This window comes from Macrobrachium rosenbergii, chromosome 3, assembly GCF_040412425.1.
Source record: "Macrobrachium rosenbergii isolate ZJJX-2024 chromosome 3, ASM4041242v1, whole genome shotgun sequence".
NCBI classification, from domain to species: Eukaryota; Metazoa; Arthropoda; class Malacostraca; order Decapoda; family Palaemonidae; genus Macrobrachium; species Macrobrachium rosenbergii.
Genome location: NC_089743.1, coordinates 60,817,582 through 60,844,414, shown reverse-complemented (window position 1 = coordinate 60,844,414; position 26,833 = coordinate 60,817,582). Strand labels below are relative to the sequence as shown.

The following is a 26,833-nucleotide window of genomic DNA, read 5'->3' as shown; positions in this document are numbered from 1 at the left end:
AGTTTAGGGGAATTTAACCTTTTTTTGCATAATATTGGTAAATGAGAGAAACTTAAAGAAGGAGCAATTAATGTTGGGAGCTTTGGCACTTAAAAGTGTTGTTTTTTCTGTATATAAGTTTCATTTTACTTCCAGAAAACTTTCATGGTGATAGCTTCCGGAATTGGCCTTACTTGCACGATTCTCACTATTTCAACTTGAATGCTTCACACATCTTCTAGTGATTGACCTTTTACTATTTCCAGTTATGTAAAACGCCTTTCTCACTTCACCAGATTACGTTAATCTAAGGTTGAGCTTTCCATAAGTTCCACAAATTTGACTTTGCATTACAAGTTGACTAATCTTGTTTACAAGGCTTGTAGTATATTTTTTTGTTGAAGGCTTACGTCTTAGATTGAAAATCACTTCTTATTATAGTGATGTTGATGCTATATCTGTTACAAGTAGGCGTTAGACATCGTAAGTACAATATACTATAAAAATAGAAACTAGTAGGCAGCTGGTGCAAACGGTACCCTTTGCTGCTTTGGCTCGAAATCTAACTTTCTTATTATAAAGATCAATTAAAAGCAGTTGATGCTAAATCGATTTTTACTCTCCCATGCTTAATGTGATGTACAAGATCATTGTAATTATTGTCAATAAGACACCTTCATTTCGTTGTTATTTTTTCTTTCAATAAACTAGTTTGTTATTAACTGATGTTTGTTATTAATGCATATATATATATATATATATATATATATATATATATATATATATATATATATATATATATATATATATATATATATATATATATATATATATATCCATATCTCTTCACTCCTATACAAATATGCACTCACATTACTCCCATTGCATCTGAAACACGACATGCTCAATGAGCAGTTTGTATTGCTTTAAGAAATAATAAAATTGTTGGCAGATCGTGTAAGGAAATTACTGTAAAGTCTACGGGACTACCGCTATCTATCTTAGTGAAAGGTCTACTACAGTGCTGTAGTGTTGTAGAGAGGTAGAACGATTGATTTTATGAAATGCAGGCTGTCGAGCCAAGCAATGGGACACTTCCAGCGCTAAGACAGTAAAAAGAGGGAGTTGGAGTGGTTGGACAGCAAGACAAAGAGATCCAAAAACAAAGATGAAGTACGAAGATCTAGAGGTGGAACTGTGAAAAAATCCCACAGTTGCCCTAAGCTTAATGTAATAGTTTGAGAGGATGGACAGGAAGATTGAAGAAAGCAAACGGGAATGGAGGTAAAGTGAAAGGCTAAGAAGTTGGTGCAGCTATGGGCCGAAGGGACGCTGCAAAACCTACAATGCACGACATAGGTGCATTGACGGCGGTAGTGAAGAATAGGAGAAAAATAGATCCATATTAATAATTGTCGTCACACTTCAGATAATCCTTGCATGTTAAGTAGCAAATGATACACACACAAATCTTAGATTTATCTGTCCATTGATTGACATATATAGTACATATATATATATATATATATATATATATATATATATATATATATATATATATATATATATATATATATATATATATATATATATATATATATAAATCTGTCCATTGATTGACATATATACAGTACATATATATATATATATATATATATATATATATATATATATATATATATATATATATATATATATATATATATATATATATATATATATATATATATATATATGTATATTTTATATATACACATACATATTGCATTATTTAATCATGATCGCAGAGAGCTTAAACTGTATTCTACGTGTCAATGTATGGGCTGTGTTCACAAGAAAACAAGGACGGTGTTTTGTTAATGCCATACGCACGTCTTAGGTGAGAAAGTATTGGAACCTCGTATTTGTTTAGTGACGAAAGTTTCCTTAAGGGAATTTCAACCAATGGGAGACAAGATTGCGTATGTCGGCCGTCACCCAATAGCATCATTAGTTAAATTACTTTTTTTTTCCCTTTCACTTGGCCGTTTTTTTCTGTTGTTGTCATTGTTGCGGTTGTCAGACTTGACCAGGCCTATAAATCTGTACAGCACATGTGTATGTTGTCTTTATTTGTTAGTGTGAGTAAGGATTTCAAATGGACTTTATTCTACAACTTCGTAACAACGATTGCCAACTTTATTAAATAGTATAAAAGATTAATACATCATCATCTCGTTATGAAAGGGTTTGGGAATAGCAACCATTCCTCTACAGACTGGCTGAGAAACAGGGACGCTACATTGTACCTATGTGGGGGACAAGAGATTTGTATGCCTAAATTATCATAACCTTCATCATGATTTTTTTTTATTTACGCACTGGATGTGAATCATTTGCAGATAAACAAACGAACTTGTAATATCAAAGCAAGTATAAATACTAATAAGCAAACGGGTCTTCCAGCCTTCCTCCAGTTGAAACAGTTCTCTCCAGTTTCAACTTTTCTGTCAAGTGTTTTGTTGGTATGGTCTCATGCTCCTTCCTGATTCATATACTGAGAATCGTTCTTCTGTTTGTAATGTAGTGCGGGTATATATGGTTGTTTGCATTTTATGCTATACTCGTTTAGACTATCTGTTTTTACTCATCCTTTGTTAGCATCTTTTTATCTTTTTATTTACATCTGTATTATAATTCGTATCAGTATCTTACGAATTAAAAAAAAAGTTTTGTATCGTTCTAAATTTAATTTTGTTTCTGTTATTTTTGTCTTTCTTATATACTATACTGTATATGAAAGGTAATATGTAAAATTCTAGAAACGTTAATACTGCATTGTAATGTGTAAATTTTTATCTCTTTTCTAGTGGTGTTTGCTCGCGTAAGGAAAGTAACCCACACGCCAGATGGCCTTACTGCATACAAAGTCAAGGTCAAGAGGATATTGAAGGTAAAGTAATAATATTTTATGGATATCAAAATGCTTTATTAGTGATACAGGTATTTAAAACTATTAAATATAAAATGGCAGTTTCGGTGGTAGTGAACTGTGTAGCATCGCCATCACCTTTAGCCGTGGCCACGCTTTAACTCCATGCGACGCAAAGGGCTTCTGTGAAATTCTGCTATTCATATCTTTCCTGTGCTTTCACTTCCACAAATCTCCTGCTTCCCTTCTCATAGTTCTCATCCAAGTAGATCTGGGTCTTTCAACCCTTCTGGTGTCCACAGGAATCCAACTGACACTCATTACGTAGTGTTCTCCCAAGGATTGTGCGAAGGACTTGTCTAATCCATCTCCATCACCGAGTCATCATTATCTTACCATATGGTATCACTTCTCACTTTAACCTGGCGGCTGTTTTCTAATCTCCGTAGAGTTTGAGTCTCAGAAATAAAGAAAATTTTTTGGATATTGTCTCCGTCATACCCTGATCGATGTCCACGAGTACTGTATAATTTTACTCTAATGTGCAGTTTTAGTCTCTAAATAATAAGAATAAGATTTCAGCTTTCCCATGGTTTGCTTTTCCTTCTTTAGTCTAATAACTAAATTCCAACATAAGGTATATTGGATATCATTGTCCTTGTGTATTTGAAAGACTCGGCTTCATTAATCCTTTTCCAATTTAATGTTGTTTATTCCTTTTGTTCATACTCTGCTCTCTTTAATTCTGTTTTTCTTGGATTTATTTTGAGCTCCATCTCTGGATATATGATGCATTCTGTTAAGCATTCGATGGGTCGATATCGTACTCGCCTAGCACTCTTCTACGCCCGCATTCGATTCTCCGGCCGGCCAATGAAGAATTAGAGGAATTTATTTCTGGTGTTAGAAATTCATTTCTCGGTATAATGTGGTTCGGATTCCACAATAAGCTGTAGGTCCCTTTGCTAGGTAACCAGTTGGTTCTTACCACGTAAAATAAATCTAATCCTTTGGGCCAGCCCTAGGAGAGCTGTTAATCAGCTCGGTGGTCTGGTTAAACTAAGGTATTCTTAACTTGTTAAGCAATCTTTGTAAAGCTTGTGGTGTTTTGCTTATTAAAACAGTCTTCTTTGTTTTAACGTGCTTTAAAACAGTATCATCTGCATATTCAGTGTCAGTCAGGTTTCAAGCATTACTCCGGTTCTTCTTCATTATAGGATCCATTCTTTACTGCCAATTCACTTCACAAAGACCCCCGTCAGTATGAACTTTACAGCTGCTTCGTTCATGGATCTTTAGGTTAGCTTTACATATTATATGGGAATACCATAGTGTATGGGAGTACCATAGTGACGCAAGACTTCCATAATATTGGTATGTGAGTGCCAAATAACTTCTCGTTAGCAGCAAAAGCCATTAGAAGGAGATTTAAATTACGAACACTTACACAATGTCTCGGAACTTCTGCCTTTTCTACAACCAACTTGTTCATCTCTTAAGCCTGTTAAGATTGGGCATACTGAATATTTTCACCACTACGCACGTAAGTGCATGCCCCTATAGTTTTCACATTCATTCAGGTCACCTTCCAATATCCTGTCTCAGGACTTTGTTTCCTCATCCCATACGGGGTATTTTCAGCTAAGTTCCATTCCATTATAGCCGGTAACTAGCATTCTCCTAAGTTTCCCTGTTATTGTTTCCACTTCAGATACCGAGAATTCATTCGCTGGTACATTATGGTGTTCGTCCACTTCTGGTGTTGTAGCGAACCTCGTCATTTATTAGAAAATGTAACAATGGAAGACAATAGGAATTATGCAATTATAGTTGTGGATATAGTATATGGGCATCAAGTGGTCACAAAAGCCAGTGGCTCAGCTCCTCTTCTTTCACTAGTCATCATTCCAACCATTTCTGCTGAACTGTTGTTCTCTTTCTCTTTCTCTCTCTCTCCATCACCACTGCCACCACCGTCCTCGAAGTTGAGTTATTGAACTACATTTTTCGTATTTCCATGTAACACGGCCTGTCTAGTTTTCCTTCTTGTATCACCCCTTTCTGTAGGATCTCTGTGATGACTTCCTTTCGTGATCACTAAAAACTTTATCTGAGAGTCAGCTTTTCATTGATAAGATCCTAGTTTCTTCCCTTTAGCTTTCTGTGAAGTTAATTTCGAATCCTTTTTATGTGCCCTGTTCGTTCATTTGTCAGTCTTGGTAGCTTCAAGTTAGTTCAGTAAAGAAGCCCTACTATCAACAAATCAAAATGTTCACCAGTTCTACCAGTTGTACGCCTTTAATGCTCAATGGCTTCTTTGATCGTTTCTTATCATACTAGAATACAGCATAGAGAAAATCCCTCCATGTCATGGGTCTTCATTATTTTCCAAATGCTACTATTGTCAACCGCAATTTGAAACTCAAAACCTGTTTTCCTCTCGCATTCTGCGTTTACAAATATGCCTCTTTGAAGTTGCCTCAACAATGAACAGATTATTTTCCATTATAGTCTACAGAATATGAACCCATATCTTCAAGTAATATGTTTATTTTTCTGTATTTATCTTCACATGTTAACTACACTTACATTCTGTAAGTACCTCCAGTTTACTACATATCTATTTTGCTTACTTTTATAAACGTAGTCATTTTATCATACAACCGGCTTTTTGTATACATGCATTTGTGGATGTATGGATATATTTAGGGCCAAGACCCAGGCACTGGTACGGGAAAAGCAAACCTAAATAATATAAAGACGTACGTCTCCTGCCTCCTAGAGTCCTCATGTTTTAGGATCTTCATTTCCAAAGTTACTCTTTTCAGTTTGTTATCCATGTGTTCTTTCTTGATATTATCCCCTGTTTTTTGCAGGTTTGTTTCCATTTGTAGTTCTTGAAATAGTTCCGAAAATCATGTCTATATGCCTTTCGTGATTCTCGTATTTAGTCGTTGTATCACACTACCAAATTCAGTCATTTTATTCTTCCTTGAACCTACGTTGTTTTATAACCCACAAGCTGAGAATTTCCATTTGGGAAACTTCAGTATGATTTTTCTGTTACCACTAACCTGATGGAGCAAGTATTCAACAGCACATTTCCGATTGTCGTCATAAGGCATCCAGTGTTCTTGATTTTTATGATCACTCATTTTTTTTAAGTATATCTTCAATAATTTCCTCCATACAACATCAACTAATTCCTTAAGCAGTCTTTGGGGCCTAATATAAACGTATCCCTCAGTGAATTTCATAGGAGAATCAGCGCTTTGAACTATTAACTATGCGAGCCCTAATGTTGCAGAGGTCTAAACCCCAGTTACTGGTGCACATCATACGCTCTTCTCCACTGTTGCTTTCATGAGACCCACAAGTTCCATTATAAATTCCTAACTGTTGAAATGAATCCACTGTCCCTCTTCAAGTCCTTGTTTGTTAAAACTTTTTGTCCTAACCTCTGCTCTTAAGCCATTCAGGAGAGTCATTACTAGTCTCGCCTTCTAGTAATACTCGTGCTTCTTTTTAATCACTTCTTCAGGATATTGTTTCCTCCAACAAGGAGAAAATCGATATCTGAGACCACACTTTTCAGCTCACATTTTTTCAGTGAGCCGAGCTACAGTATTGATGATGAATCCTCACCATTACCCACATGCCTGCCATCGTCAATTAGTTCTTCCCTGTACACCTGCTATTGTTAGCAGCTAAGGCAAGTTATTATAATCTTGATTAAGGAGTGCTACCATGCTACTCTCCTTCAGTAATTTGTGGAGTCTAGTTCTTTCCTCATTGTTACAGCTCTCACTTTCTCCCACTCTTTGTTTGTGTATTCCCCTCAGCTGTACTATTGCTAATATTTTATTTCCTCACATGGAAATTTCTTTAAAAGTGTCTGTAAACAGCTACCTTCTCATATGTATCAAGAAGTTGGCATATATCAAAATTTACAAGTCAAAATTCTCTAATCTTTCGTTGATAATTACTCTATCACTGCGCATGGCTGTTTTAATTTTTTGCACAAACACTCCTAATCCTTCGTAATTAATAAGCGGCTACTTCTTCCCTTTAATGTCTGGTTAAGCTAAAAATGCAGTTATCTTTATTTATAGGCAAATTTTCCTGTACTCTTTTGTATCTTTTAAATTTTCACACTATGCCTGCAATTTCATACGTATGCTTGGCTCTTTTTACGTATGTCATATAACATCATTTTTTTTATTATTATTATTTGTGCTGATTTGAATATTTTGATTATTTATTCAAATGTACTTAAATTTTCAACCTTCAACAGGCATCAGAGAAAGTAGAGTTGATCCTCCAGAAGGGATTGATATACAGTATCCCCGGAACCTGTGAAATGAAGCTGGAATCACGAACAAGTCAGGTCATCACTGGCAACGTGGAGGGTGGAAAGCCTTGGACTAACTTGTGTCACTTTGCTAAACCTTGGCGAAGTCTCTCAAGCAAGATGAAAAAAGGATTCCGACTTCTGTATGAAAGAGGATGTGACTGTCCTGTAAGTTCATTTCAGTTTATAGCATTATTTCTATTTCACCGTAATTGTAATTTGAACGCTGATCAATGGATTTACCTTTGTGGTTCACATCATTGAAATTTGGGGGGAATCCTCCTGTACGGAAGCAAATCAGTATTCTCAAATTAGGCTTCGTGTGGAGAAAGACTTGAAAAGTAATCAGTAAAATAGTGCAGTGCTTAATTTTGAGTGTTCAAGTATAGTTTACATATATTTATAGATGCATTTAACCACACAGTGAATAACAAACCGAGGAGTCACATTTGTAAGGCTGCATAAGTTATAGTTTTGAAAGTCTTAGTAATTGTATTTTTAGAATAGTTATTCTTTCTTAGCAATTGTATTTATAGAGTAGTTACTCTTAAGGTTTTGTTCAATTAATAAGAGACATTGCCGTGTTGGTATCTGTCACTGCGTACAAAGTTGTTGACTGATAAGGTATTTATACAAAAATTATCTCGTTCCCTGTGGAGGCGAGGCATTCGTTTTCCTCCTGTTACACCTTTCAAACCTACCTACTCTCAATTTCCTTTCCAGGCTGAATGACCTCATAGGTCACAGTCCAGGGCCTTTGGCCTAGTCTCTATATTCCATTCCATTCCAAAACAAACATGTAAGAGGATTAGAGAAAAGAGCATCCCTCCAGTTAGGGTGATGTTATCAAGTTTGAAGGTACTTTACATAAACCTACCATTATATTAGGTATGACCACAAAACTGGTAGGTCGGTAAAAGTTGAGTGGAGTCCGGTCTTGTTATGGAGATTAAGGAAGAGTTCAGGGACCAAATATTCACATGGGGAGCCTGTACAGGGCATTTATAATAACCTGTAGTGGAGAAATGATAAGGAGAAAAGAAAGAGAATTATAAACAACTAACTCGCCAATACCTTTGTAGGACAAGAGGAATATGTACAGGATCAAGACATTTGTTGAATATTGTATGTCATGGAAATTGGAGGAGGTGTTGATAGTTTTAGTGAAGGCCAATTCCACACTGACTGAAGAACATTTCCTTTACATAGCCTCTAAGCAAGAGGACAGTTATGTTATTTGGGAATGGCCAATGAGGTTTTAAAGAGATGACAAAGGGAAGTATGGTATGAAGCAGGTAAGGTAGCACAGATGCATTTTTTCCAAGACTAAGAGAGCACAAGAGCATCTTGTTTATTTCAGAATATGCTGTTTAAGGAAGCACAAGAGCATCTTGTTGACATCAGAATATGATGTTTAAGAGAACACAAGAGCATCTTGCTGACATCAGAATATGCTGTTTGACAGGGCTGGTATGGAGAAGAATCCCAAAGAATCATCTGAACAGTAGTAGGTAGGGCTTCAGAATGAGGTCACAGAGAAGACTGATCTAATCTTGAAAAGCTTAAAAACCCCATATGATAATTTCAAGTTCCCTATACTGGATATTAAGATTCTGCTTGATTGCTATTCAGAAGCCTTCCATATAATTTTTGAGATAAGCAACCAACCTGTTCAAAAGGCCTCAGTGAACTTGGTTTGGTGATATAAGGGTTGGAGGGGGGTACATCATAGACAAGTTGCAGTCCTGTAGCCATCGAAGGAAGTCGTAGTTTGGGGTGGTAATATCTTTTGAGATTTTTGGTGCAAAAGGAGAGATTTAATCGAGTGACTACATGCTACTTCGATTTTTAGTAGCTAATATCTTCAGTGAAAAAAGGTAGTCAACATTGCCACTCCTCAACATCAAGCACATATTCGTCCAGAGAAAAGTGCTTGCTGCGAGTGAATTAGGATGGATATCTTGTGGTTTTTGTGCAACGCGAGAACAGAATGAAATCTTCTGAAGGTGAAGTACAAGAAATGATCAGTCTGTGACTGCAACCAATCATACGAGCACCTCAAGAGTCAAAATCCCTAAGAGTGAGAACAGGCTGCAGTTTGGGCTATGGTACAAAGGACTGGGGGATTGTGAATCCAGTTGTAAGGACTGCCCATCTGAACAAAAATATGGAATTTCAGGAAAATAAATGATAAAGTACTTTGCAGTATGCATCCTAAGGGTAATGGTAAGATTGGTGGAGGCAAGTAATGTTTCTTCAACAAATGTGACTTTCCATTATGAAAGGCCATCAGATGGGAAAATAAAAAGCTCTTAGGCTTATGGTAGTTTCCAGCTGTCCACTAATTCTTGGTGGACACAGTTCCTTGTCAATATGATTCGGTGATAGAGCTTCCAATGTTACCACTGATACTACTCTGGGTTGTGTATGTTTACGTCAGCTATAGAAAGAACCTTGGTATATGGGTGAGAAAATAATAAACATCTAGCAAGAAGAAATGTAGTTGAAGAACAAAAAGTCCCTAAAAATTGGTTGAACAGTAGTAAATGCAAGATGGAAGAATTCTTTGCTAGATGACTTCATTGAGGTGAGATTTAAGAGTACCCACAGGTTAGTCATTATTATTATTATTAAAGGGAGTAGTAGTACTATTTTTAAATAGTTGAATCAGGGCAGTCAACATTTTTAGCCAGTGTGTGTTCTTAGTAAATACAAAACCTAACAATAAAAAAAAAAAACTGTTGGTATGTTGTTATAGTAAGAATAATCTCAGCCTCTGAAACCAAAAAGGTGTATGTGATGTAATGAGGGATCTAAACTGTTATAAGGAGAACATGACAGACGGTATTTGAAAAGATTAAACGATGGACATACCAAGTGAAGGTTTTCAGAGGACACAGCCAATCACTTGATGCTAAGGAATCAATTTGAAAAATGTGTTATATAATACCATAGACTTTGGGATCATGAATGGAAATGGTACTGCTACCAAATGGTCCACCTTTTCACTATCAGTAGGGTCACAGTCCTCCTTGAAGCCTTCACACCCAAGGACGTTAAACATTTGGGGATATATACACAGTATACCATTCTTCCCCATAGTAGATTTCTGGGGAAGGACGATGATGCGTCATTAATGCACTTTACTAGGTTATTGTTTGCATGTACTGTGCGTACTGCCTCATAAAATATCCCTGGTCTTGAGAAGGATCCAGCAGCTGATGATTCACCCCAGGAATGATTGTTGCCTTATCAAATTTACTATGGTTTCAAGAAGCTGAAACACTAAATGCAAGGAAAATAGATGCCATTATTAACAAAGCTTTTGATTGTATTATAGGATTCTAAATCTGTATTATTGTATTGGATTCTAAATCCACATCAAAGTAGCAGAGATTGAGCTCTTGTTTATCAATACTTAATGTATAAGAGGTGCAAAATAATGAGCAGGTAGACATGTAATGCTAGTTTATTCAGAACGCAGGCTGCTTATGAGGAATACAATAGAATACAGGTGACCCGAGGTCAATTACTCTGTGTTAATTATACTAGGTAAATACAAGTAACATAAATGGTAAGGTAACAAGAATTGACACAACAATATTCTAACACATGTGCAAAGAAAACAGGAGCAAATGAATTAGTAGTATATACATATTTACATAGATAAAAATTAAGTTATTAATTAAGTTATTTTTGCTTGACCCAATCTCATAGGAGCGTTACCATAGAAAACGGGCGGTTCACCATAGAAAACCCGCTTAGCGGGGACTTTACAATACTCCCCTCCCCCCCACCCAAGACGTGGGTAACATCTGATTAAACTAGGTATCTGCTGGGCCGCTGGAGAGTGCCGCAGCTCCACAAAGTCAGCTGGGGGGGTGCAGTGTGAGCAGGAGCGGCTGGCTGTGGCACTGTCTGGGTGCTTCCGGGGGCAGCCATGCGAATTTCTTTTGGGCTGGGCTGGCTGCAGAGGCGACGGTGCTTGCGGAGGGCTCTGCGTGGTATCATCGACGGCTTCCTCCAACAGGGTGGGCTTGAGACGGTTGACAGACACCCAGTCGTCCTTCCCGTGCAGGGCCAGCCGGAATGCTTTGGTGTTCCACTCGAGCACGCGGAAGGGTCCCCTGTAGGGCCTGGTTAGTGGAGGGCAGACGGCATCATTCCTGATGAAGACGTGGGTGGTGGAGGACAGGCTGGGAGGCGTGAAAGGTGTCAACCTATCGGTATACGTCCGCTGGCAAGGGGTGAACTACCCGACTATGTCGCGTAGCCTCTGGACTGTCAGGTTGTGGCGATCCCCAGTGAAGAGTTCGCCCAGGACTACGAGGGACTTCTAATAGACTTTCTCTGCTGCGGATGGGTCGCTGCTGGCTCTGGGGGCGGTCCTCAGCCTGAGGAGGACCCAAGGCAGCTGGTACTTCCAATCCTTGGCAGTGCAGCGGGCCATGAAGGACACCTTCAGGGACCTGTGGAATCTCTCCACCAATCCGTTAGCTGCGGGGTTGTAGGCGATGGTGGTGTGGTGAGAGGTTCCCAGCAGGCTTGCCAGGGTGGGCCACAGCTCAGACAGGAAGGCAAGGCCCTGTCGGTGGTTATGTGGTCCGGGACACCGAACTGGCTGATCCAGCTGGAGAGGAGGGCCTCGGCGCAGGCACTAGTGGTGGCTTCCTGCATGGGCGTCACCTCAGGCCACCTGGTGGAGCGGTCGACAATCATCAGGAGATATCTGGCCCCACCTGATGGAGGAAGGGGGCCTACCATGTCTACATGGATGTGTCCAAACTGCCTCCCCAGCTGGGGAAACTCGCCCACCCCCATCTCGGTGTGCCGCCCTACCTTGCTGGTCTGGCACCGGATGCACTGTTTTGCCCAGGCCGTCGCGTCCTTCCGCATGCTGTGCCAGATGAACTCTGCCATCAGCTTGGCCGTCATCCTGCTGGAGGGGTGGGACAGCCTGTGGATGACATCGAACACCAGACGGCGACGGGAGGCGGGAACCAGGGGGCGGGGTTGGCCGGTGCTTACATCACTCAGCAGTGTTGGTCCCCCAGGGGCGAGGGGCACATTCTTCCACTTGAGCGATGTGATGGCGGTGTGGTAGGCTGGGGTCTCTGGGTTGACGGTCTGCTCCCAGGCGAGGTCCTCTTAGTCGATCCCGAGCTGTACTGCGTTGAGCTTGATCCTGGAGAGGGCGTCCGCTACAGGGTTCTTCCTGCCAGGGAGGTACTTGATCATGCAGGTGAACTCCGCGAGATGCCGCTGCTGCCTGGAAGACCATGCGTCCCCCTGCTTTGTGAAGACGTGGAACAGCAGCTGGTGGTCCGTCCAGATGTGAAGGGCGTACCCTCCAGGAGGAACTTGAAGTGACATACCGCCTGATACACTGCACAGAGTTCCCTGTCGAAGGTGCTGTAGCGGGACTCCGTGGGGCTGAACTTCTTGTTAAAGAAGGCGATAGGCTGGGGGGCTTTGGTGACAACCTGCTCCAGGACGGCCCCACAGGCGCCGTTGCTGGCGTCCATCGTCAGCTGAGGGGAGGGCGTTGAGGTCCTGGTGGGCCAAGGCAGTTGCCTCGGCGAGGGTGGCCTTCGTCAGGGAAAAGGCCTGTTGCTGGTCGGGTCCCCAAACTAAGGACTTCGGGTGGCCCTTCAGCATCTCCGTCAGTTGGGCTATGGTGTGCGCGATCCTGGGGATGAACCTCCTGTAGTAGTTGACCATCCCAAGGAATTCTTGTATGGCCTTGACGGAGGTACGGGTGAGGAACCTGGTGACGGCTGCGACCTTTGATGCGAGTGGATGGACGCCCCCCGGGAATATCTCGTGGCCCAGGAAATCAACTCTTTTGACGCTGAAGGTGCACTTATCAAACCTGGCGACGAGGCCGTTCTCCTGCAGGCGCTGCAGGACCTTTCAGATGTGCCGCAGGTGTTCTTTGGGGGATCTGGAAAAAATTAGAATGTCATCTACATAACAGAATCAGAAGTTCAGGTCCCCCAGGATGCTGTCCATTAGTCTCTGGAAGGTTGCCCCCACATTCCTCAGGCCGAAGGTGGAGAAGGCGAAGACGTAGGACCCGAAGGGTGTGATGATGGCAGTTTTGGGGATGTCCTCTGGAGAAACTGGTACCTGAAAGTAGGAATTCAGAAGGTCTAGTTTAGAAAATATTTTGGCCCCATGAAAAGAGGCCATGAGATCTTGCATGTTTGGAAGAGGGTAATGGTCTGGTTCAGTTGTGAGGTTGAGCCACCTATAGTCGCCGCAGGGTCTCCAGGAGCCGTCTGGTTTTTGCACCATGTGGAGGGGAGAGGCCCATGGGCTGGAGGCCTTCCTGCATATGCCCATCTGCTCCATCTCGGCGAAAGCGTCTTTGGCCTCCTGAAGGCGCCGAGGGGGGAGTCTCCGGAACTTTGCATGCGTTGGGGGGCCCTTTGTTTTGATGTGGTTATAGATTCTGTGCTTTGCAGTTCGGGCTTAAAGACGTCAGAGAACTCCTTCAGCAGCTGGGCGTACTAGTGCGGGACAACGGAGTACATGGCAGGCTCGCTGGGGCCTGTCGCCAGGAGGAGGGACTGGCAGAAGTCGGTGTCCAATAGGCGTTTGCGACCGACATCGACTGCCAGACCGAAGTGAGCGAGGAAGTCCGCGCCCAGGAGTGGGGTCCTTACGTCCGCGACTATGAAGCTCCAGCTGTACCTCCGGCCGAGGATGGAGATCGACAGGAGCCTGGTGCCGTAGGAAAGGATGGGGGACCTGTTGGCAGCCGTCAAGAAAACAGCCGGGTCCGGCGGGCGTTTGCAGTCCTCTCTGGATGGCGGGAACAATGATCGGACGGCCCCAGTGTCGACCAGCATCATCCTGCTGGAGATGGTGTCGCGGACGTAGCCTACTGGTTTTGGGTTTCTGGGTTCCTCTGCTGCCAGGGCAGCCTGTTCTGTTGGCCGCTGCCTCCCCCGTTTTTTGGATGGGCGAACGAGCAGGGGGTTGGCAGTTCCGGGCTTCCTTGCCATACTGCTGGTGGTAGTAGCAAGGCCCCGGTGGATGCTTCTTATGGTGGTAGGTTGGCCGCCACCTGGTGACGGCGTTTATCCCCTCCTCCACGCTTTCCTCCGGCTGGAGAGAGCTGATGGGGTGTGTGGGCGTGGATGCCTGCTTCGCTGCCCTTGTGGAGTCCGTCAGTTGCTGCGCCGTCTTGAGTAGTCCTCGAGTGGCATTGTATAGGGCTCGAGGATCTGGGTCCAGACCTCTGGGAGGAGCTGACGGAGGAGGATCTCCCTTGACAGGCTTATCTCCGACTGCCTGCCACTGCTGTCCGTCTCGGGAAGGGTGAGGAGGTCCTGGATCACACCCCAAGTCTCCAGGATATTCTGGTCGTGTCGAAGGTTGTTCACGAGATCAAGGGCGAGGGCGGCCCTCTCGGAGACCGGCAGGGAGCAGGTCTCGACGAGAGAGGCCTTCAGTTTTGGGTAGGTGACGGGACGTGCGGCAGACACCCACGGGACGAGCTTCCTGTAGACTTCTTCTGGAGGGGTGTTGATCACTGCGTCTGCCTGCAGGACCTCATCGGTAAGTCCCGCCAGCCTGAACTGCCCCTCGACCCTGTAGAGCCATGACGATGGATTGCTTTGTGTGAAGGGCGGCAGCTTTATGGCGCGGGCGGACCTTGTTTGTTTCATCAGGACGGGCAGCATGCGGGGAGCGGGTATCGGCGTGGAGGAGCACGCGAGCCCAGGTGTGGGGAAGGGCACGGGCAGGTTATGTGCACGGGAGATGTCCGCGTCCGTGAAGTTCGCGGTTAACTGTATGTGGGAGGGAATGTCTGCTTCCATACTCACTATTGCCCTCTTACTGGGAGTGGGTTACTCGCGTCAATACGCACTTGGGAGCGTGCCGTGTGTGTCCGCTAATGACGCTGGTGATCTGCCAACGCGAGTCAGCATGCCTGAACGCTTTGTTAAAGCGCCGTATTTAGTCCGTTAGGGGCAGGGGTAGTTCATGGAACCAAGACTAGGTTGTCGTATGAGTCTGCTAATGGCTCCGGGGACCACTCTGGGGTCACCACTATACGAGGTGCAAAATAATGAGCAGGTGGACATGTACTGCTAGTTTATTCAGAACGTAGGCCACTTATAAGGCGGTGTGCGGACATCACAGAGGAATACAATAGAATACAGGTGACCCGAGGTCAATTACTCTCGGTGTTAATTATAATAGGTAAATACAAGTAACATAAATGGTAAGTTAACAAGAATTGACCCAACAATATTCTAACACATGTGCAAAGAAAACAGGAGCAAATGAATTAGTAGTAGATACATATTTACATAGATAAAAATGTGGCTATTTTTGCTTGACCCAATCTCGTAGGAGCGTTACCGTAGAAAACAACCCGCTTAGCGGGGACTTTACATATGTAGTTAAGAACTTGTGTAATGAATGAATGACTGCATCATTACTACTACTAACGGTGCAAACTCAAGTTATGACATCTAACATACCTTTCCGCCATCTGCCTTCACCTATACTACAGCCCTCTCCGAATTCTGTTGTAATGATTTTGTTCTTCCGTAAGTCACAATACTCTGCCTTCAATCTGATTAAGTATTGTATTTTAATATATTGCCAATTCCTGATGCAAATTAAACCACATAAAGGTTAACCTCTTTTGCAGATTATGTCATGTGCTTTCTGGGAAGACTGCCCTAAGGCCAGTTTCCTGTGTGCATGGGAAACTTCCAGAGAAGAAAATGACTGTCAAGGACGACATGCAGTAAGTTTACTGTGTCACATTATTTTTACTCCTATTACAGTACTTTATTATTTAATCTTCCATGTTTTAATTGCTGTGGGAAGTTTCTCTTGGGTGAAGTACAAGATTGGCTTATTGAAAGTGTGAGTGGAAGCATAAAAAAGCGCTCAGAAGATGAGTGCGATGTATATGTTTGTGTGTACACTAACTTGTCTTCTAATTTGAAGTATGAACCTTCTTCTACATTAAAGTAGACTTAAAGGAAGTTTTGTATGGGGTCATGTAGTTAATGGTTAGCTTGGAATGAGAACATTTGTCGGTTCAGAAGCATAAGGAAAGAACTGAATTTCTTATAAACTATTTCTCTAGCCTGAAAAATTTTTCTTATAAACCCTTCTCTGATTCTAGAGTGAAAGTTTCTTGTATACTCACCTGTGTGCTACACTAAAATTGCCTTGTACCGCAAAGTTCATTTACAACCTGCTCTACTCTTAGGTATGCAGCATAATTTGTCTTAGTTTCAATGTTTTGAGATTCGAATAATTTGACAGGACAAATAAGGCCGAGTGAAATCCTCTGCACTAAAAACTTTAAAAGTGTCACATAGTCCTTACTAGAGAAATATCATGAGGGAAATGTTCAAAATGTCAGACTTAAGAGATTGCAGAAACCTCTTTTGATACTTCTGTAAAAGAGATAGCAGAAAAATATTTTGATACATCTGTAAATTTTGTAAACTTCATCTCATGCTTGTGCATAGTGAATATAAAACATTTTATGTTTCCATGTCTCATAAATTCTAAAAATCGCTCGTTTTACTTATATCATAGACCCATTGGCATGAGACAAGTGTAGTAGCAAAAATATTTTTAAACTAGCCAAGTGTAAAATTACTGCGGAGAAAGGCTATCTCACATGACTTGCTTTCACATTTAGCCTCTATCTACAAATTGGATGTACTCACTGCTGAGAGGAGGGCACCCTTGTAAAGTAAGAGGCTTTGTATTTCAGGAACCATCTACTTAAAATTTTGTGCTAATGAAACAAAGAAACCTATTCTTTTACTCATGCCAGGTAAGCTATTCAGGTCTTACTTATCTGATCAAGAGTTTAAGTTGGTAAAGCATGGCAAAGGTTGACTGTCACCCTTAGAAACCTCAGAAAAATACAGGAGAAATTCTTACCTGATCATGATCTGATCAAGTGTCAACATTTTTTGCTTGGTTGTACTCTTTCCTCAAACTTTAGTTACATTAAGAAATACAGTATCTAACAAAATAGGAAAGACAGACTATTCCTCAACCTCTATCTTCAGCTTTGCTCATCTCCCTCCACCATGTTACAACTAAATCAGATTTGTTATATTCCTCTGTATAACAAAGTTTTGGCTGTTTCTCATAGATGTCACTGACCATCCCTTCCTGTATAGCAACATTAGCTTCTTCGCATCTTTTATCATCTTAACAGAGAAGGTGGAGGGATCCCCAGTCTGTATTGCATTAGGCTGGCTCATTTTGAAAATTAGCCTTTCGCTTGTATGGAAAGGTGTCAGCCACCTAGTCTTGGATACCTCTGTGAATAATTTTGCCCGCCCAAAAGTTATCAAAAAAATAAATTTTAAAAAACGTCTCCAGACTTGGTTCCCTACCCTTCCTTCCTGGCATTTGCCCTTATCATAAAGATCCCTGCAAGTGGTGTGATAAGTCTTCCACATATCCCCCTCACTCTTTACTTCACATACCCTGGTGAGGATTTTTAACCATAGCAGTGCCTAAAATTATAATATATACATGGGTATATGTACATAATAAATTGAATACAATATAAAAAGAAAATTTTGTAATATGGTGGCAGTGCAATAAAATACATTCATGAATGCAAGAATCCCAAATATAAGAAATGGTTATCTCTAAACAACCAAGTACACATGTTCAGTACAAACCCTCAAGTTACCTGCTGGGGGGGGGGGGTGGAGTACACACACACACACACACACACACTACAGCCTAGATTTGGTCAGGTATCCCTCTGAACCGTGCCTAGTGGTAGTTAAGTAGTTCAATATGTTGTCCAGAGTTAAAAGGGGAAGGTCATGAGGTGGGTAATTTTTTCTGTGTAAACGAGAGGGGTTTCTATGAAAAATACTTTTTTATTTACAGAAATATCTCTTGCTTAATGCCACTTGCTTCATTTACTTATGCCTAAGTAACTACTGTATTCAGGTTGGGAGGCCTTCTGGATGTAAGAATTTTTAAACTAGTGTGCTGAGGTAGGTGAGCTGAGTGAACATGTCCAGAAAATCATGAGATCTTAGTACAGTAAAATTCTCTGGTAAAAAATTAAACAAGTCATAAAGATCAAAGGTAAAATAATTCAACTGTGTCAACAAATGCCTATAACTGTGGTAACCAAAGAATTACAGTTTGTGGAATAAGAACAAGATTTATTTTTCAGAAAGTAGGATCAGTAATGCTTTTCATTAACAGTTATGAAAAACAAGCCTTATGAGAAGGCTTCACAGGGGGTGGAGCAGTATCAAAAAAAAAAAAAAAAAAAAAAAAAAAAAAAAAACTGAAATATGGAGAAGTCATACTCAACCTTAAGAATGAGTTCCAAGGGCAACCTATGGTGCCATACATCACTCCAAAGATAAGACAGGTGAGCTACAAAAGGGTCATTGTGACCAGAAATGGAAGAGACATGGCAAGGGCTGCTGTAACATGCCACTCTTCTATAAGAAAAACCATAGAAAGTCCCTAACAGTATTAACAAACAACCTGCCCATACCATGGCGATGGTGCATGCATCATCAACTCGGGTAATTAATGGGGGTATTAGACCTCACTTCACAAACAGAATGACAATCTACACACTCAAACAAGCAGCAAGGCTGAGCAATAAACACAATATCCATCATGGATAATGTTGAACATACTGTATGCTAAACAATAGTAGGTAATTCGCAGCACTGAATTATTGTACACATTATGCATCATCTGTTATAGGTGAGGTGGGCAAGCAAGTGGAATTACATAAGCAACTATGAGCCCCAGTGCCTCATGTGGTAAGTGCTACTTACAATAAAAAAACATACTGTAGGTGTGGAAGAGATTTTCCTCAACAGTAATGGTCCAAGCTGGACATGCTGTACTCAACATGTTACAAGGACCACAGCAAGCTACTGTGCTGAAAAAACTGAACATTACCTATTACATGTGAGGTGAATAACATGTAGAATTGCATAATTAATGATGGTCAGCATAACTGCAATCAAATGGTCAAGTATGAACCTGTATGAATGATCTATGTAGAATTTTGAATCATTTTCATTCCATCTGACAATGAAGATGGTAGTCTTGTAAAGCCTATGGATTTTAAGTGTATATAACAAGGCATGAAGATGTACACCCAAGAAAAGGGCCTTACTTTATCCTCATCTATATTGATGCTAAAACAAGATAAAATTTATAACAGAGTATCTATGCTAAAATATAAGGTCAATGATGTACACTGAGCATGCAGAAACATTTAAAATGAATGTCTTACAAAATAATGTAATAATCCAAATACTGTACCATCCAAATAATATTAACACAAAACCAAAAACCCAAAATTTCAAAACCAAAACACAGCCAAACTTCTCATGAAAAGTAAAACATGGTCACTGAATTTTGCACAAGACCCCGACTCTTAGGAATGTAAAGAAGTACATCAACTATAAACTTACACTGTGTTTGAAATTTATACCCCACACCAGAATATTAAAACAGAATGAAACTAATTCACAATACTGCTATATAGTCAGTAATAATGCACAGTATTTCCAGTAGTAAGGCAAAAATATGCCTATTACTGTAATATTAAAGGAGCATGAGAGAACTGTGTGCAAACCATTAACAAGAGATGAATACTGACATTCCAACTGAAATATGGAAGCAAGGACAATGACAAAATCAACAAATTTTGGGAATAAAGCCAGTTGTTGCTTGTATAACACACAGAAATGGACTTACCAGTATTACCACCAGCGGCAATCCCATGAGGGACACCAATCTTAAGCCCTGTCCACACTAGCGGGCACTACCCGACGGGCAAACACTGTTCCCATAACCCGTTCCATTATACTGACTGACCGAGTATGGAGCCAGAACGATAGCGATTGTCTGGTAACACTGCTTCAGAAGCAAGAGAAAATATAAACAGCTGGAAGTGCCCGTTGGGCATGCCCACTAGTGTGGACAGGCCATTAGTAAGGGTTTACCTGTTTTGGGTACAAGGAGCTGCTGACCTCAGGATTAGACTTCTGTAACTGATAATATTGGGCTAAACAAATCTTGGTCAAGTTATACCCATTTTATCTACATGCACACTCAAAAATGTACCATATTAAAACTTCAGAAGTATGACTGAGTACTTACTTTGTACTTGATGGATCTGTAAATATTCCCTCACACAATGGTACTGACGAAAAATAATCACAGTACTGTACTGGCATTGAACACAGAAAGAAAAAATAAAAAAATTGTGAAGAACAAAACAAGTGGACTAACAACACTGTCTTTTCACCTCAAAGATTTTAACAAGATAGGCATTCAGTCATCTGTTGACTGGCTAATGCCACCAGTGCAGAATGTTGAAGTTATACTCTCAAAGCTGGTTAGCCTCCATTTGTGATACAAGTTTCACATTTATTCACTAGCATTTTTCATTTTATGCCTTTTAAAAACAAGAATCCTTGTTGTGGACAAACCCCGAGTTCAAAAAATATCTTCTAATCCTTTCCAAGTTTCCATAAGAATATATATTAAAAGAAGAGGGTCAAATCTGATTTTAAATAATTCCTTTTATTAAAAGTTTAAAAATAGGACTTATTTATATGTATATCTGGTTATTCAGAATATACATGGTCTGAAATTTCTTCAAAAAGTTTATTCCTGTCAAAAGTGTGGTGGTCAAGAGCCACGCTCAGTCACTCGAGAGTTTCTAGTAAGATAAAACTTTAGCTAAGAACTGATTTACTATTACACTATAAAATTAAGAGGAAACTAAAGTAATTTTTTATGCCTTCAGGTGTGTCTTCGGGGTCAGGATGGAACCTGTGACTGGCTGGGAGGGCGACTTTACAGAGAATGTATGAAACCCCGTCGCAAGCAACTTGCCAATGAGATAGCAGTCACTGATAACAAGCAAGACAACAACATTAACAGTAAAATCAATACTATCCCACGACGTCGTCGACCTTCACGTTTTGGCTACAAAAGACCCAGACTTCACAAAGTTGTAAGGCCCAGGAAAGGCCGTCCTTACATTCACCAAGTAGTTAATACTGAAAAGGCCTTTGGACCAAAATAAAGCTGATGATATAAATTCACAAAACATGGAAGACATCATTGTATAATATTAAGACTTGATTCATTTTGGTGCATTATGGCTAAGTAATATTTAGTGCAGTTAGACTATTACAAAGGATAACTTATCTTGAATTAAGTTCATATATGTTAGCATGACAAATCTTATGCTGATAAGTGTTGTTATCTTGCCTTAAGAATTTGAGTGTTATGATGCTTCAAAATATTTCATTAATTAAACTTTATTATATAAATATATATATATTTTTGGGTAATGGAGCTTCATATATTTTATGGTGAAGGTACTTGTTTTTATAAATGTTGGAATGAATCTAGTCCCTATTGGTAATAAATAGTAACACTGTAGAGATAAAGGAAATATATATATGTATGTGCCAGCTAGTGTGAATGTGTGGTGTTTCATAGCGTGTGTGAATTGATGATATTTGCATTTCCACTATCTCCAAGTGGTCTTGATGTCGGAGTGTTTAGATGTGTTGTAAATGTATTTGTATATTGTAATGCATTTATGCTATTATTTGATGGGCAAAGTCCATTTTAGTAGTTATTACTATAATCTGGTATATTTTGATGAAGACCAAAATATACTGTAAAAAAGGCTCATTGAAATTGCATTTGATGTAAGGTTTAGATGTAATTTGATTTATCTTTGTTATAGAAGCTAAATCCTTAATTTTGTATATACTCGCATTATTATTGCTGCACATTACTGTAAAATAACTTATATATTGTAGGCTGGGAAGTAAAATGGTAGTGGAGACATAAATTATTTTGTTAGTTGCTGTTTAAATTTTAAGTAAATTAGTTTCATTTCAGTGCTTCCTATTACTAATTACAGTATATATTTTCATAATGTTCTCACACCACCAAATTTATTTCAACTCACCAGCTGTGATAGAGGTCACTATAGGCTGCTGTCTACATTAGTCTCAATTGTTCTTTACTCCAAGGTATGGCATTGTGAAGTCTAATGTAACTGATACATGGACTCTCAGGTGCTACCAAGCATTGGGAAAACACTTTCCAAATTGTGTTTGTCATTGTACAAAGTCCTACCTCCTTGTTGAGATGATCTATAAATGAATTATAAACAAAGATATATATTTATATAAATATACAGCCCAATATATAGAACTATATATGTAAATTACATAGCACAAGTGACATTTATATGTACGTAGTCTGTATAAAAAACAGTATGGAAATATCACCATCACATTATGGAAGCAGGTAAAAACAGAATGCAAAGAAATATGTAACAGGGCATAGACAATCCTATAGACAACCTGAACATAAAACTAGGTAAAAGATTCACTTTCACAACCACATGTAATAAGAAACATAAAAATGGCACTTGGTATATAATGGTACAGTACACAGACTAAAATTAAACCACAGCTCAGTGATAAAAATGAACTAAAGCACACAATCAACATACACATCCAATATAAATTTTTATACTCTTGCAATTGATATCCAATACTGTAATAATAATTTTAAAAAACCAGTCAAGTAATTCTGTTCCACATTAAAACATGAATAAAGCAGGCTGGGAAAAATACAACTTATCCCCTGGACAAATTCCACAATATGACTTACTCAAGAAACCGAGTGTAACCTCCAAATGTATCCTAAATTTTGTTACTAATGCTGCTGACAAGTACAATCTAAAATCTCTGTCCTATCAAAGTCAAAAGAAAACTCCACAGGGATCTAAACAATCGGCAGTGATTAATCAATAACAAAGAATTAGCCAAAAATTATTTTTTTAAATTTTATAACCTCAAAATCTTGCCCTCTTGGAGATAATACTACTGCAAAAATCATTGTCATCTGTGTAAAAATATTAAAACCAAAACACAATGCAGGATCAATGAAGCAACTAGGGGAAAAGTAATTTCATGAAAACAATACACAGTACAGTATTTGGAAACCACACATGGAAAAATATATCTCCACCATGTAAAAAAAAAAAAAAAAAAAAAAAAAAAAAAAAAAATTTGGCCAAGTTTTTTCAAATAATGGATCAAATGCAAGACAACTTGGACATGCCTTCACATTAACGGACACAGCATTCACATTCCACATGCAACATCAAGTATACAGTACTCAGAGCATGTACAGTACATTAGTACTGAACAAAATCTTGATGACTACTGAAAATATCACAAACAAAGGTCTACATTATGATAACTGTTTATGACTGAAGAATTAGAACATGCCCGTTTCCCCCTTTAATAGCAAAACTCCAAGTCAAGATGAACATCAATTTTGATTTAACCAAATATGTAGCCTTAAGCCACAAGTTATTTATTCCATTCTACAAGCAGCTGTGGACTATGAAACTGTTTCCAAATGAATGGCAACATTACCAATAATCAAACCAAGCAAATATGGTAAAAAAGATTAAGTTAAAGTTAATGTGGTACCTAAAATCCAATAATACTGTATAATCAACTCAAACACATTAGTGTCACAGGAAAATAGATCAACACTTGAACAACAATATAATATAGATTACATCTGAAAAGGATTTGAATGAAAACAACAATTGCAATATTTTTAGACTTACAAAGGTTTACGATACTTACTGGAGAAAAAAGTTAACAGACTGCACTTTAAAAATGCAAACAGATAACATTTGTTCACACACATACTGGGCACTGTTAAACGGTACACCACAGGAGGTGTTAAGCAGCAAAATGTTCTTCCCTGCAATAAAAAATATCAAACCAGTTATCACAAAGGCCCTCTTCAATAGACAGGAAAGGAATTTTAAGCTGAACTGAAAATGAGAACCATAAATACTGTACTATGTTGGTCTTTGATACACACTTGAACTAAAAAGAACTCATTGCATACACAAAAGCTAAATGCAAACTGAAATGTCAAAACCTGATAAAAAGCTATCATACATGACTTTGAGAGCTTTCAGGACAACCCTGATATTATTATATAAAGTAATTGTTCTACATATTTTAGACTATGAAAGCCAAATATATGGCTTAGCATCAGACTTCAGCATTAAGAAGCTTACATCCACTTCTCAATAAATGACTGTATATTGCACTGGAGTAACGTATTCAAGTCCTCTTCAAATATATTTTTACAAGCTGAAATTCAGTTAAAGAATTTTATAAATGTTCATCCAACACCATTTCCAATTTAAGCTAACAAAATTTTTTAGTAAATATAAACATAATACAGCAAGAGGAAGTTTTCCACTTTCAACTTGAAAAGATTTATTTGAAGAGGACATTACTAGAATTTCCCCTCTGGATTATGCACACTAATTACATGTCTATACAAATTTGCACTGAACTATAGTGTTTATAAAAAATGCATGTCCACTGAATATCAAAACAACATACAATAAAACATACTGTACTACGCTTAGAGGTCTACATCATGTAATTTATATGGATGGATCCAAATCATTTGGTGTAGGGTTTGCTGCAATATCCTCGATGAAACAAACTAGTTTGCAGATGCATTCCTAATAATGAATCTGTTTTCAGGCCAGAACTATCTGCAATATGGTCAACAATTAGAATTTTTAAAATATGCAACCCCAAGAATTTGTAATTTTCAGAGATCGAAAGTGCTTTAGAAGCCCTTCAATATTGTTATTCTATACATTCATTTGTTTAACAAATTTATTTTTTATTCCACAAATTATATGGAGCCATTATAAGTTTTTATATATAAAATGGGTTCCTGCATATGCAAACAATACTGTAAAGGAAATGATATGTGGATGCAGTTACCATGACAAAATAAATACCAAAGGCCTGTGCCTTGTCAGTGATATGCTACTCTGTCTATTACCCAACATCTTTAGTAAATGACAGGCATTGTGGAATAAAGAATCTGACAGTAAAAAATTGCAACAGATAAAACTGTTTCAAAAAATTTGTCATAATCTCCAGTATATATTCAGTTTAGCCAATTATTAAAATTCAAGTGAACTGCAATATATTAAATAAAATCTAATAAAACTGAAAAAGCTCATGAATTTCTGATTTCCACAAAACAAATCTGTACAACTTAAGTCACCAAATTAATTTTACATATGTTCAACCAATTAAGAAACCATTTACACACTAGGTGAAAGGTAGCTTCAAAGTGTTAGTCTAATATTTCACACAACTCAACTGAAAAATACCAAACTCTTGCTTTTAAAAGGATTCTACACTACAGTACTGTATATGATAAACTGCTACTCCATCAAGCAGAAAATATCTAAATGTCCTTGCTTATACATATGAGTTTTAGCCCTGCATTTTTCTTCAGTATCAGTTGTGTTTGTGATGTTTCCTTTCTTCTATGCTGTCAGTATCAGAAGTACTCATGTAATGCAGTAACTACATACTGTATATATATACTGAATATATGATGTTATCGTCCATGATCAAAAAATAAATCTTGCTGCATATTTTTACTTATCCATTGTATAGTTGAATATTACTATCCACTCCCAAGTTACAAGGCCATTCTTGCATCTGTCCTGATTAGCAGTTAAAATTTTCTGTCATTACCAAGGATAAAAGGAAAAATGTGCTCATTAACGGTATCATATAGTATCTGAAATATGCTAATGAATCTCTAGCATTCGAGGGTTGGGGTTGAGGTTGTTTATTCTCCTACACAAAGCAGCTTTGATTTAACCAACGGTAACTAGAATGCAAATGGTGGTAATGTGTCTTCACAACTATTAGTATTGTATTTATAAAAGTGTTAGCTGCAAAGCAAACTTTGAACAGTGACTGTAATAATTATAATCACTGTGATAGTAACCATTAGAAAATCACATCTTTTATTCATTAAGCTTGCTTTTAAAATTTTCTCTCATGTAATTCTACAGTGTTTCTAAGTAAAGTTGTCTGGAATTAGAGTTTTTAAAAAATAACAATCTACCATATATACTCTGTGCTTTTTGAGATGTGGTCGTGAAAGCAGAAATAAACTTTTTCAGGATTACGGCTTATTTTTTATTTTTCATCCGTACTTTTTTAGTTGTTGTATTACCTTAGAGTTTTACAAAGCTGAATTATTATTATTAGTTTTTAGTTTAATAACACCACTAGAATTAGCATTCTTAACTCTTAAGGGGCTAGCCAAAAAGTTATAAAATATAGCTATGTTACAAAAATAACTTATAGAACTAGAAAATCAACTTATTACCCTATGTCCATTAGCTAAAACAGCAGCTCGACGATGCCACTATTATACCGTATTATAGAATAGAACAGAATACTGAATTTTGGCCAAAGGCCAAGCACTGGGCTCTTTGAGGTTCTTCAGCGCTGAAAAGGAAATTGAGAGTAGAAAAATTAGAAAAGTATATCGGGAAGAAAACCTCGCAGTTGCACTATGAGACAATTGTTAGGTAATAGGAATAAAAGGGTTTGCAGCTAGGGGCCGAAGGGATGTTGCAAAAAACCTTAACTAATGCCTCCAGTGCACTGCATAAG

General features: G+C 38.9%; 1 protein-coding gene and 1 long non-coding RNA gene across 6 annotated transcripts in view; one reads left to right on the top strand and one right to left on the bottom strand.

The window, feature by feature from the left end:
- Timp (Tissue inhibitor of metalloproteases) overlaps nt 1-22,458 on the top strand; it is a 212,732-nt gene extending 190,274 nt beyond the window's left edge. For 3 of the 5 annotated variants that reach the window (XM_067133843.1, XM_067133850.1, XM_067133835.1), the window contains 4 exons: nt 2,829-2,911; nt 7,185-7,409; nt 15,913-16,011; nt 21,061-22,458. In XM_067133843.1, the coding sequence (XP_066989944.1) occupies nt 2,829-2,911; nt 7,185-7,409; nt 15,913-16,011; nt 21,061-21,342 (689 nt within the window). In that variant the 3' untranslated portion in view covers nt 21,343-22,458. Of the gene's footprint in view, nt 1-2,828; nt 2,912-7,184; nt 7,410-15,912; nt 17,687-18,212; nt 18,524-21,060 lie in introns of those variants that run through there. The other 2 variants (XR_010858267.1, XR_010858266.1) reach the window with 1 other exon arrangement.
- Nucleotides 22,444-26,833, bottom strand: part of LOC136856187 (uncharacterized) — a 52,185-nt gene continuing 47,795 nt past the window's right edge. Inside the window, exons 2-4 of the long non-coding RNA XR_010858268.1 lie at nt 26,544-26,665; nt 24,743-24,888; nt 22,444-24,071 (exon numbers count right to left, since the gene is read on the bottom strand). This is a non-coding gene — a long non-coding RNA (uncharacterized lncRNA). The remainder of the gene's footprint in view (nt 24,072-24,742; nt 24,889-26,543; nt 26,666-26,833) is intronic.